Source organism: Vairimorpha necatrix, chromosome 8 (assembly GCF_036630325.1).
Source record: "Vairimorpha necatrix chromosome 8, complete sequence".
Lineage (NCBI taxonomy): Eukaryota > Fungi > Microsporidia > Nosematidae > Vairimorpha > Vairimorpha necatrix.
Genome location: NC_088823.1, coordinates 848,546 through 862,101, shown reverse-complemented (window position 1 = coordinate 862,101; position 13,556 = coordinate 848,546). Strand labels below are relative to the sequence as shown.

At 25.8% G+C, this 13,556-nt stretch overlaps 2 protein-coding genes across 2 annotated transcripts; both read right to left on the bottom strand.

Annotated features, from left to right (window-relative positions):
• Positions 1–1,122: 1,122 nt before the first annotated feature.
• VNE69_08132 (uncharacterized protein) lies at positions 1,123–3,399 on the bottom strand (the record flags this gene model as incomplete). Its single annotated transcript, XM_065474450.1, has 1 exon — positions 1,123–3,399. The coding sequence occupies one exon, from the start codon at positions 3,397–3,399 to the stop codon at positions 1,123–1,125; it is 2,277 nt and encodes a 758-aa protein (XP_065330522.1).
• Positions 3,400–4,693: 1,294 nt separating this feature from the next.
• On the bottom strand, positions 4,694–6,724 carry VNE69_08131 (uncharacterized protein; the record flags this gene model as incomplete). Its single annotated transcript, XM_065474449.1, has 1 exon — positions 4,694–6,724. The coding sequence occupies one exon, from the start codon at positions 6,722–6,724 to the stop codon at positions 4,694–4,696; it is 2,031 nt and encodes a 676-aa protein (XP_065330521.1).
• Between the last annotated feature and the right edge of the window lie 6,832 nt (positions 6,725–13,556).

Genomic DNA, 13,556 nt, shown 5'->3' with positions numbered 1-13,556 from the left:
ATAAAATTATAAATATATGATAAAATAAAATTTAAATCAAACATTTTCTCAACAAAAATTCCACCAATTAGTTATTCAATGATCTTTAAGTTTTTATATTTGCAGAAATGACCACATTTTTTATTGTATATTTAGTTATTTCAGTTTCCTAAAAATTTACATATTAGAATTTTATATTTAATAATGGTCATTAGATAGCGATAATATAATCTAGATAAAAAATTATCGTTCTATTACAAAATCTACATATAAAGTAAATTCATTATATTAGTTTGTACCATTTTTGTGTATTTTGTATGACATTCTGCAGTATAAAATGTTTTTGAGTTAAAAACAGGTATTCTTTAGCAAAAAAATTACGTTCTATACACCTGCATTTGTCATGTTATAAAATAAAAAAAACTGAAATAATATTAGTTAAAACAATATAAGGCTGCGGCAATGTGATTTTCTACAATATCATTTATTTGTGTTATTTTTATTAAAAACGATGTTTATATCTAGTTTTTACATTCATATAATCTATTTTATTGACTTAAAGATCCTTATAATTGCCTAAAATTTTTATGTATTCGTGTACATCATTCATAATTGTACCCCCGCAACTAATTTGCACCTTAATTCCCTTTTAAATTATATACATGTTCTGATAGATGTATTGGTCAAGCAATCATATAATTATAAAGGTATAACTGGAAAAAATCTAATACTTAATAAAAAATAATCTAATTTATTTATTGTAATATCTTATTTGCTAATTACTTATCACAAGATGCACTCACAATCTCTTCAGACAATTATGTGTTGCTTTAAAAATCACATATTGTGCTCTTTGTTACCCCTTCCTGATCAGTATCAAATCCATGCCTGATTGACATATTAGACTTTTAAAAATCATCTAAAAGAACTTTGTCGGTATATATGCTTCATTCTGGGTTCTAAGGTTTTTTTCGCGCAAGGTAAAAATTAGTGTATAAAAAATCCAGTTGTTAACATTAATTTATACGGAATGATTGTATGACTACAGCTTATCCATCATTGTTTATAAATATAAATATTTGATACGTTTGTTCGTTTGTTAAATGTTTAATTAAGATATGTCTCATAATATTATATTTATTCTTAAATTTTTTTTGTTTCCAATACTGCCAACAAATCTTTAAGCAATTTTTTACCTGATTCGTTGTATAAAAATAATATATCTTCTGAATTTAAAACTGATTGTATATAATCCAATTTTTTTGCACATTTGATTTTGAAATTTTTATCATTTGTAAAATTACTTTCAAAAACTTGTATTAAGGCCGCTGGAAAAATCGTTTTGCTATGTTTTCTTATGTTTTCATTAATATAAAATTTTAATTTTTGATTCAAATTTTTATCGATTTTAAAATTATTTATAAAATCTTTGTCAACAATCAGAATTAAATTTACTGTTTCTTTAATTATATCATCATATTCCATCATTCTCTCAATTATATTAAAAATTTCGTATTTAAAGTTAATGAAGAATTTGCTAGTTATTTCTATGTCAGTAAAATCTACAACTTCATTTAACTGTTTTTTAAATTTTGTTATTACATTTTTATATATAATCCTTTTAACTTTATTTTTATAATGTTGTATGTCTTCCTCTATAAAATTTTTATCAATTAATTGTGTTTTAAAACTTTTAATTGCGTTTAATTGATTTATTTTATCTTTTTCTTCATCTTTTCGATAATTTTCTTGCAATTTTTTTCTTATTGTGTCGTTATTACTTTGAATAATTTTTTTTTCCATATTAAAGGTTGTAGTAACTTCAGTACGAATATTAAAAATATAGTTTATATCATTTTCCGATATATTTTTCATCTTTCCAGTAAATAATGATGTCATATCAAAAACATATTCTCTGACAATGTTCTTGAAATTTTCAATGTCATCCAAATGATTAGAAACTGCATCTTGGTATATTTCTAACAAATCAATCTTTTCTTTGGCATCAGATGCATTTAATTCACTATCAGTTTGATTCTTATCTTTTAAACTTATAAGTTTTCCAATTTTTTTCAAAGTACCAAAGATTGATTCATTGTTAATATCATTTTCATTTATATATCGTTCAGCATCAAAAAACAAACATATTTTCATCAACATCGTACATGACAATACACTATGATTTGAAAAGGCTTCTAATATCGTTTTTTGAAGTTCAATTATCCTCAAATCATTTAATTTATCATCTAATATAATTTTATGTAACTCATTGTTATCAATTAATTCATTTGCTAATAAAAGGTGCGTAAATATTATATTTAAAATTGTACCTCGATTATTCAAAATTCTGTTCACAAAAAACAGTACTTTACCATAGCTTTCGATTAATCGGTAAAACATCTCTACTCCTATAGAGCATTCATCTTTTTCTATCACTATATAGAGTTTTCTAAAAAAATCTTGAAACTCTAAAAAGCATTTATCATCAATGTTAGATTTAATTCCATTATAGTTTGAATCATCTTTAAAAGAATAATTATATTTTGCACTTTTTTGTTTAATTTGTAAACTGTCATCATTAAGCTCTATTTCAAAATCTCTATAAATTAAAACTACTTTTTTACGATTATAGATCGTCATGCCCCTCGTATAAGAATTACATATCCTATAAATCTTGTCTTTTTTGTATAGTTCATGTATAATTTTGCTTATAATTTTGTCTGTTTCATTTGTATGAGACGTAATGATGTTAATATATGGGAAAAGTTTTTCAACATCAAGATCTTTAACGTCTATTTCAAAGAAAAAAACTAAATTTTCCAAATTAATATAAAAACATATAAAAAGATTATTGTTTTTTCTTATAAAATTGAGTGGAAAATCGATTTCGTGTTTATACTCGGATTCTAGATTATTGAATTTTATGATTTTAAAAACTATGTTCCATATAATATTATTTTCAATAATGCATGTGTAAAAAATTTCATGATTCAATTTTTTATCTTTTCTAATTATATTAGTTTTCTTTAAATGTATAACGACATTTCTGTAAATTGGAATACATTCATAAACCAATGGAAAATAATTTAAAATAATACAGCTTGCTGTAGTTTTCTTAATTTCATGTGATAACTTTTCTTCGAGTTCTTTGACAATAATTTCAATACATTTGTCAATACAATTAATTTCTATTAAAGATATTTTATCTATATTATCAAAAAAATCAATGTTTAAACTCGCGATAAGTGAGCTTGTATCTTTTTTCCACATTAAGTTTATTCTCAAGCAGTCTTTATTCAAATCAATCGTTACATAATCTCTATTCTCAATTTTTTTGTTAATTACATAGTTAAGTTTATTGTAGATATCCTGACAACCTTGTATAAATAAAATTAAAATAAAATTTACAAATATATTCATAAGGATAAAAAAACGAAAAATTTATTTTTTAATTAAAAAAAACAAGTTTATATTGATAAAGTTTAAACACGAGTACAAGTTCAAATATGTTGTAATTGTTTATTATATTCAAAATGTCAAATATATCCATAAAAAGCTTTACCTAAAATTTATTAAATTACTTTCTTCTTACTTATATTTTAGAGTATTACAATAGACAAACAGCAAAGATTATTTATACATTATATACTGTTATTTACTAAAATTTTAGGTTTTAAATATATTATCTAGAAAAAAAAAAAACTAGAAATGCATTTTGCTAAAAACTTTTATGACACATATTTGCAATAAAATCAATTAAAAAGCTTGCAACATAATAAGATTTCTATATTATAAAACTACAAAAATCGATCTGTCACTAACATGGCTTAATATTTAAAGAGTAAGTCTACAAAAAACATTCATAATTGTATATGTGTAAACAAACAACATTTAGTATCCAATTTTATTTCCTTGACATTTATTACAAATAAAATCCATTAGATATTATTTCGAATATGTATAAATGTGACAAAATTGATTAATGATATACCGTAATTTTAATACAATTAAGAGGACTTGTAAAAATATTATAAATATTTAACGAAAATCGGCATTTTATTTGTAGTATTTTTTCTTCTGCTTGTTATTTATATAACTGCGTACCTTTTTTTGTAAATTCTAATAGTTTGAGATCAATTTATTAAGAATTGCACCAAAACAATTCGTTTTTAATACATTCAAATAGTAATATTGTGTCAGTATAAGGCGAAACCAATGAATAGTGTTTTAGCTTATAGGCACAATTTCGAATAGTTAATTTTGTTGTAACTATTTATCAATTTATCTTTTTTTTTGTGCAGCTTTCATGTGCAAAAATCGTTAAATTAAAAATTACGCGTAAAGGCCAAAGAACAAATGGTTCATGACATAAATTTTTTTGAAAATACAATATTTTAATTAAATATTAAAGTATGAACAATGTTTAATCTTGATAAATAAAAATAAATAATATCCCTTAATAATTTTAAAAAAAATTAAAATTAAACAATTATAAACTTTACTTATTATATTTAAAATTGTAAAAATTTAAAAATGTATAGAAATATTACTTTAATTTTGGTCTTCTAAGATCTTTATCAGTTCATCATGTAAAACCATTCCTCTATCGTGCTTAAGGACATCTAGGAAACCATTATAATTTAATATTCTAAGAACATATTCAATGTTATTTTTACACATTGATCGTTGATTGGCAGCATAATCAAAATTTTTTTCAAATATTTTCGCTAAAAGTTGGGTTAAATTTTTTTTTACAGTTTCTTTTTATATTTTCTTTAATGTTAACCTTTAAATTCTCGTAAAAGATTTCTTTTTCTTCGATTTTATAATCATTTATTAATTTTTTTACACAAATGTTTTCATTTTTTGATAACTTTTTTAACGCATCATCAAGTAAAAATGTATTTTCTATTTCTCTGATTCCTCTTTCTTTCAATTCTGTTTCATATCTAACATATACTTCTTCATCAAATGGAATTAAAACTTTTAAATTTAAAGCTTCTGAGTTAATTTTATTTAATTTTGTAAATAATTTTGTTTTAATTTTTTTATATAGAATATCATATATATGATCTTTCTTTAAATTACTATTTAAATTTTCTGATAATTTTTTTTTTAACAGTTCATTCTTAATCTTTACTTCATTGTCATCAAATCCTAAAAAATGAACAACTTGTTCTTTTCTGATAAAAAATTCGTTCCAACCTATTTCGTAGCTGTTACTTTCCAATCCTGTACATAATGAAGCTATTTTAAAAAAATGATCCCAAATATTTAACATAAAAGCTCTGATATTTTCTAGATGACATGTTATTAGTTCCTGGTATATTTTTAATAAATCAATATTCTTATTTTTTGATGTTACACTAACACAAATTGTTTTTGTGTGTTCTTTTTTCAAGATAAGAATTCCTATTTTTTTTAAAGTACTAAAAATGTTATCTTCGATCACATCAACTTCATTAATGTATTTTTCTGCTTCTAAAAATAGACAAATTTTTATTAGAAAACTTCTCGACAAACTTCCATGAAATAAAAGCATATTTAATATTTTGTTTTTCAATTTTTGATCACAAATTCCTTCATTATCAATAAGTTTAATTCTTTCATCTTCATGTATTAATTTATGTTCTAATAAAAGATGTGTAAACATTATATTTAAAGCCGAACGAGGTGTACTTAAGATTCTATTCACTAAAAACTCCACCTTTCTATTATATTCTATTAATCTAAAAAATAACACGCAGCTCGCAATATGTTCTTCGTTTGATTTAATCACTGATATCTTCTTAAAAATTTCAAGAAATTCAAAAAGACATTTTACATCAATTATGTTTTCCTTTTTTGTTGAATAAATATAGTAGTTATAATTGTCTCTAAAATGTATTTCGTCATCAATAATTTCGATTGTAAACTTACTACACAGAAATGTAATCTTATTAATTGAACAACGACCGAAACATGAATAAGAATTTAACTTAAAGACATCAATATAAAGTGTCTTATATAATTCATTAAAATATTCACTTATCTGCATATCTGTCTCGTTTTTTTGCGCTATATCTACTATTGCCACTGGACTTAGATTTTCTATACCGATTTCCCTGATATCAATTTCAATAAAACATAAAACGTCCTCAACTTTAATACAAAAGCAAACTAAATGCTTATCGTTTCTTTTGATTAATTTTATTTTTGAATGCGGTGCAGTTAAATCATCATATAAATCCAAATTTTGATGCATGATTATTGGAAACATTATGCTCCACATAACATGTTCATCAATTATGTATTCATACCACAATTCAAGACTTAAATCTGTATTTTTTCTTTCGTCGTTAACCTTTTTGATATAATTGATTATTTTTTTATACGTGGGAATGGTCTCAAAACTTTTTGTATCATAGATTAATACAATAGAATCAGGTAGTTTTCTTTTATATTCGATCAATAATTCATCTTCACATTCTTGTACTATGTTTTCAATAGTTTGTTCGCAACATGAAATCTTAATTTTGCTGGATTCAACCAGAATTTCATAATCATAATTAAATGTCAAAATTTTTATAATAAATATATTTTTTTCATCTTCAAAGTCTAAGGATATTCTCATATATTTCTTATTGATATTTATTGTAACAAAATCTTCATTTTCTATTTTGTTATGTATTAATACATTAAATTTTTCATAAACATTTTGACTTGCTAGTAAAAAATCTATTAAAAAAATTATTCCAAGAAACATAAGGTATAAAAAAATTAGTTTAAAAGTCAAAATAAATGTCATCTTTTTATAAAATTTTTTTAAGAAAAAGAGTAATTTAATGTGATCAAAAAAAAGCTTATGAAATTCACATCACTTAATTATTTTATTTTTTTTATGATTTTAAGTTTCAAATCACTTCTCTTTTTGATTTTTCTTAACACATAAAAATTTTAATTATGATAAATTGAATTTAACTATATTATTAACATACGCTTCATACATAATTTCATTTTCAATGCTTTTTACCAACACGCATCAAAAACTAATAAAACTCAAATTAAGATTGTGCCTAATTTTTATATTTTATTTAATAATACCAATGTTTCTATTTTTCGACACAATACATTTATTTAATATTAAATACAATGTATTTTAAAGAGTTGAAGCAGTTTACATTAATTTTTATATATAAATTTATATTGAAGCACAATTTTGTTTTTGCATTTTTTATTTTACAAATATAAAAAAAAAGCCATGTGTAAGAATAATATAATAATAAATTTAGAAAGAATCATCCCAAGGCATGTTATAAAATTCTACTATGTAGGTTATCTAAATTTTTAATTTGAACCTTCTCGATAAAAAACCCTGTTACGGGGTTTTGCATTTCTATATTCCCCTGTTTGCATTTCTATATTCCCATAAAAATTTGAATTTTTTAATCCCCTTAATGGTAAGAAAAATAAGGAAAACAATAACTAACGAATTAAAGAATATCGTTTTCGAATTGGCAAAAGATGAAAAGCGATCCATAGCCGAAATATCGACTATGGTTGATTTACATCGTAAAACCGTTGCATCTATTATTCGAAACCAGCACAATAAACCTACAAGGTCTATTCGGCAGTTGAATCAAAATGAAATGCTTATGAATACAGACCGGGTTGTTAAAAACATAGTTGATTGTGCAAACGATATGACTTTACAGGAAATTTCTAATGAGTTAAATTTACGAACAAATGTAAATTTGTCAAAATCTTCAATATCAAGAAAACTCAAAAACTCGGTATAACAAGAAAAAGGCTCAGTTTGATTCCTGTTAAACGTAACTCGTTGAACAAAATAAACCAAAGAAGTATTTATGCCTTCGAAATTAGTAGTTACTCGGACGAAAACCTAGTTTTTCTCGATGAAACTGCGTTTAACGCTCATACTATGCAAAGTTACGGATATTCAGAAAAGAATACTACAGCTTATAAGAATTTGCCAGCAAATAGTGGCCAAAATATAAGCGGTATGTGTGTAATTACTATAAATGGATTATTGCAATTTGCATATAAACGCGGAGCATATAGTTCCGAGAGTTTTATAAACTTTGTTAATAATAAATTATCTATGTTCTTTAGGAATAATCCTGGTGAAGTTCTTATAATGTATAATGCTAGTTTTCATCATTCGCGGGAAGTTTTACAAAAATTAAATAATCTAGGCATTAGTCACAAATTTCTGCCTCCTTATTCACCACAACTAAATCCCATGGAAGAGTATTTTTCAATGATCAAGACAAGATTTGATCTTTTCATTCATCAGAAATTCCAATTGAAACAATTTTTTGAAATGTTTTGAGTTTGGATTATAACCGTGAGTGTCCTGCGTTTTACAGAAATATGATAGGCTGGATAGAAAAGGCAAGAGCAAGAGAAGATTTTATTTAATAAATATTTTTTATAATTATTGAAATTTCTTATTTTTATGGGAATATAGTAATGCAAACATGGGAATATAGATATGCAAACATGGGAATATAGATATGCAAACATGGGAATATAGAAATGCAAACGGGGGAATATAGAAACGCAAACAGGGGAATATATAAATGCAAACCCCTGTATTTACACATTAAAGAGTAAAAATGCAAATGTATGTTAGGTGTAATTTTAAATGCTAGAAAATTAAAAAGTATGATGTCCTCGAGAGCCACTGGGCCTAATATATGGTTTTAAAACAGAAATAATTCTCTACGTAATAACTTGGGACAGTATAGTGACTAAGTTGTACAAATCTTATACCACAAAACGTGAAATCCATAGGAAAGTAGAAGCGTACATCCAGATGATCACGCTAAAAAAGACGCTAAAAGCATTTCTCTGGACTACTGAATAAAAGGAGCGATGCCGATGTGGAAAGGACTATGGAGATGAGAAACCGCCTACAAGCAGGAGACGCTAACGCAACCTATCCTTGTTAAACTAAAAATATAAAATACAATAAGCATACCCTAATCAAATTCATTTATTTAAAAAATGTAATTGGCACAAACTTTGAAAGGTTGAGCGTCATGTTGTATGTCCTAGTAATGTTTAAGAACACGAGCTTAGAAACTTAAATTTACTCTAATTATTTAATTCAAAAAATTTTTAAATTAACAATTTACTAAATTATAAATATAAACATCTTAATCCAACCAATTTGTAAAATATTATTACCTTTTCTGCTATAATAAGATATTGGAAAGATAGATCAATTTGTAGGTTTTTTTTACAAATTATGATTAAACAGATATTTTATTATTTTTGGACTTTCGGGACAACTAAGTTTGCTAAGATTAAAATTATTTACTTTTAGTAGAAGAAATGGAGGAAATATAAGTAATCCAAGGCTATTGATACCTTAATACGCAATAATATAACCGTGATTTTTATTCTGCGTTTACTACAACTTGTCTCCCATGAGTATTGGCCGTGCGTGTTATAAAATCCTGTAGAATGGTATCGACTAAGCTATCTTTCTATTTCAACTAGTCTCTTGGTTAACTCTAGAATCCCACACCTAAGTGCACTAGAGATTATCTTTTACAAATCTTGTAGCACTTAACATACAGTAGGTTAAAATAAAACCTACAATATTTCTAACCACAAATTTTATTTATTACTAAATATAAATCAGTAAACTGGTGTACATAAATTTAATAAATCAACTTGAAAAATTTACGAGTTTATTCATCATATGAGAAAGTACAACATCTTAGTAAGTAAAACATTTTTGAGATTGTCGTAAATTAAACCCAGTCATTTGTTATTAACTAATATTTTCCATCACTATGTTAAGGAATACACGTTCAAATATTCTACAAATATGGTTTCGAAACTTTTCAATATAAGATATGCAATAACGGCGAATATGAAATATTTAAGCTTAAATACATATATTCCACACAATACCCCGTGACGTAGATATTTATTAAATATATTGAGAGGACCAAGGAATACTCACATTACTAACACTCAAAAGTAAAAAAACATCTATCTATTTGGTCTATTAACATTCCTTACGTAATGACTTGTGTGAAATAGAACTAATTTTTCGCGCGCAAATCGAAGAGCTCCAATTAAAACCAAAATGGAGGCATATACAAACAAGAGACGCCCTTAGCACAGTGGTAGAATGCAATGCTTCCATTGAGCAATGGCTGGGTTCGATTCCCAGGGGCACCAAAATTGATTCTTTTTGGAAGATGCAGTTGAAACAACTCAGATGATTAAAATGTCCACGATAATCATTAAGTTAATTTAATGAAACTTATGTATGTCAATCCACAAGGGGATTAGCGTATAATGTAGAAACGCACCTCAAAGCCAAAAAGTAGTACCACCCTTTTGTGACTTAATGTTACATAAAAGTATCTAACGGGTACGGCCTAGTTGCGACCCATGAATGATGCACTCTAGAGTGGGGTCCTAGAACTAACTTAGAGACTAGAAGAAGTAGGACAATAGAAGGTCTCGTGGAACCTATTCTACAAAATTCTGTAACACGGTGGCCGAAACTAATGGAAAACTGGTGGTCAACGCAGTCCAATAAAAATGGAGGGCTGGTGATGTGGTCGTGTAAGGAGCCATGTGTGCAATACAGATGATTGTAGGGACCTTTGAGTCACTACGATGATGTCTCTCACAGGGAGAGATATCTATGCCTGATATGTATATTTGCTGTGAGGTCACTCTGGACGCGATTTGAGGTATAAATGGAAAATGTTCTCCTGGAGCCAAAGTCCAATGGATACGGCGGAGCTTGCTGCACCGGCAAGTTGTATGGAGGGAGTTTTAGTGACTAAGAATCATACAGTACCAGTTGGATGAAGTTCATACCCAAATCTCTCTGATCCCTATGTAAGGTTTCTCCCTACCTCTTACTTCCAAGAAAAAAAAAGGCACTATGACTAAAAAAATCTGCTTAGGGTTGATGATGACGTAGGAGACTAACCGTCTTGGAGGGGGGATGTTATATATTCTTATATTTTTGAGCCCTATTATAGAAAATAAATACATTTGATTTGTTTTTAAACTTATTCTCAAGACATTTTTAGTCCGCGACGAAATTTATTGTTTAAGGAATTTAATTTATCAGAATACAATATAATAAATTTAGTGTAATTCGTTTATTCTTTTTTACTTAAGTTGTATCAATATTGATTCGTCTTGAAACTTGCCTGTCATCTAAAAAGCTTTTTATTTTGTTAAATGTAAATATTTATGGTCACACCTTTTATCATCGTGTATCATAACGGTTTACGCGGATGCAATCTTTTTAGCCCTTGGAATTTTTTTTTGTATCATATATATAGATGCGATTTTACTGTTTCAAACCATAATTATAATAGCGCTAACTGTCAAGTTTCCACCCGCGATTTATAAAGATTTTAATTTTTTTACTTTTATCTCTTTCGATTAACTTGCATGCCGTTCAGGATTTCAATGTGTTATTACAACAGAAACGGTTACTTTCTAGATATTAAGCACATATATACGATACAAATGAGTTATTTTATATTATTATTTCTATATTAAGAATGTTCCACAAAACTTTCTTGATAATTATAATCTAATCCTTTACGATTTGAAGTATTCATGCATTTCCCCTATCATCTATATTTATCATGTAAATGTTTTTGCAAATCAAAATCAATATTATCTTTAATTTCTTATCATTTTCCGTAATAAATGTATTGTTGAGACATTTAAAAACCTTCGTCTTTGTAATTAGATTTAAAGTATTGTGATCTTTTTGTATTCGGCGACACATAAAAACAATTAAATAGGCGCCTTTCTAAACAAATATGTGAATACAGAAAAGCAGCGTATTATTTTTTTTTAAATGTTTTTTGAATTTTTAGGTCAAATTCGACTTCTTTATTTACTAAAAAGTTGTTCATACCTATACAATATGCAAATATGTATTTTTCATCATAAAATTTTTAAAAATATTTTTTTGTTTAAAATTCTGCTTTTCGATGCTGAAATTTATATCGTTTATATTAGATATAACGCCAATATAGGTAGTTAGCTATTTCCATATAGAATAAAAGATTTTTTCGTTATTTATATTGGATTTAATGGTGTATTAGATACTTTTGAATCCAATTATTACACAGTGTTCATTTTCTCTACAGATAGTAAGGCATACAATGAACATAAACAATTATCATTTTATATAAAACGGATGATTTTACATATTGTACTATTGATTCAGAGCTGCTAACACATTAGAGAATGCGTTCTCAAGAGAAATCTCTAAAAAAATTACTTTTATATAATGTAAAACGTTTCTTAAAACTATAATTGAACGTAAAGAGCATAAAATTATGTTATAACTAATTTCCCTATGGTCAAAGAAAAAAGTATAAAGAAAATTTTGACCCCGATGTATTTTGGCTATATAATAATATTTATGTAGATCAAAAAAATTTAATGATTGACGATCATTGTAATAAACTAAAAAAATTATTTCAGAACATTAATTTGTTTCAATCGATATGTTAAAAGGTCATCAAGATGATGTTGAAAATGATACTACGAATAAATAAGATTATCAGAAGGTTTTATTTTTTATTTTTTATTTTTGTTCGAATAATAAAAAAGATCAGTTATCTCTTTCGTATCTAGTTTTCTCTTTAATACAACTTAAATAGTAACATTATAAATATATAAAATTTTAAAATCTATATTTCTTGAATATCTTTTTTTTCGTTCTTTCTCCGAAACACTCAAAATTTTATAGAGTGGTCTTGTATAAAACAGTTAATTTTTTTAAAATAAAATTTTAATCTTAACTAACAATATTAGTACATTAAGTATGTTCACTAATAAGATATACTCATAAGAAATTTATAATTAAAATGGAGCATAAGTAATATAAATAATAAATATTTAGTTAGTTGAAAATATCTCGAGCCGAATAATAACATTTGGTACTGTCTTTCGAAATGTAAAGGGGGGGGGTAAGTCGTACTAATCTCTAAGAATTATTGTTCTTGTTGTTAAAACACCATTGTCATAAAATTCGCCGATGCAGCCTCGTATTTTTGTTTTTTTGACTTTATAACGTTAGTTGTCTTAGGATTGCAAGATGTCATGGCAAATCTAGATCGATATAGCTGTAAAAGATTTTGCAGGAGTATTGGTGACTTTTGAGGGAACAAATTCTAACCTTTTTTTGAAGAATCACACATGTTTGAAGATTTTACATTTTCTTTTATGGACATCAGATACCACCATATAATTCAATCGTATCCCCAGTTGCAAGTATATCGAATCATAGTAGCTAAATTATATCAGAAAAGATCCTTGTTCTAAAAAATTCCTACAGAAATTAAACCTACATATATTTAACCAAGGATTACATATTTGCTAATTCTGATAATCATTTATAAAAAAATTAGACTATGGCCGTTTTTATGGTGTAATATTGGTTCCAAACTTATTGCTAGCTTAAATCAAGCTATAGAGATTTTAATGGTGTCTTTGAAATTAATCGTACACTGTAATATCATTAATTTCATCATTAAAATAGTGAATGAACAATTTTTGATACT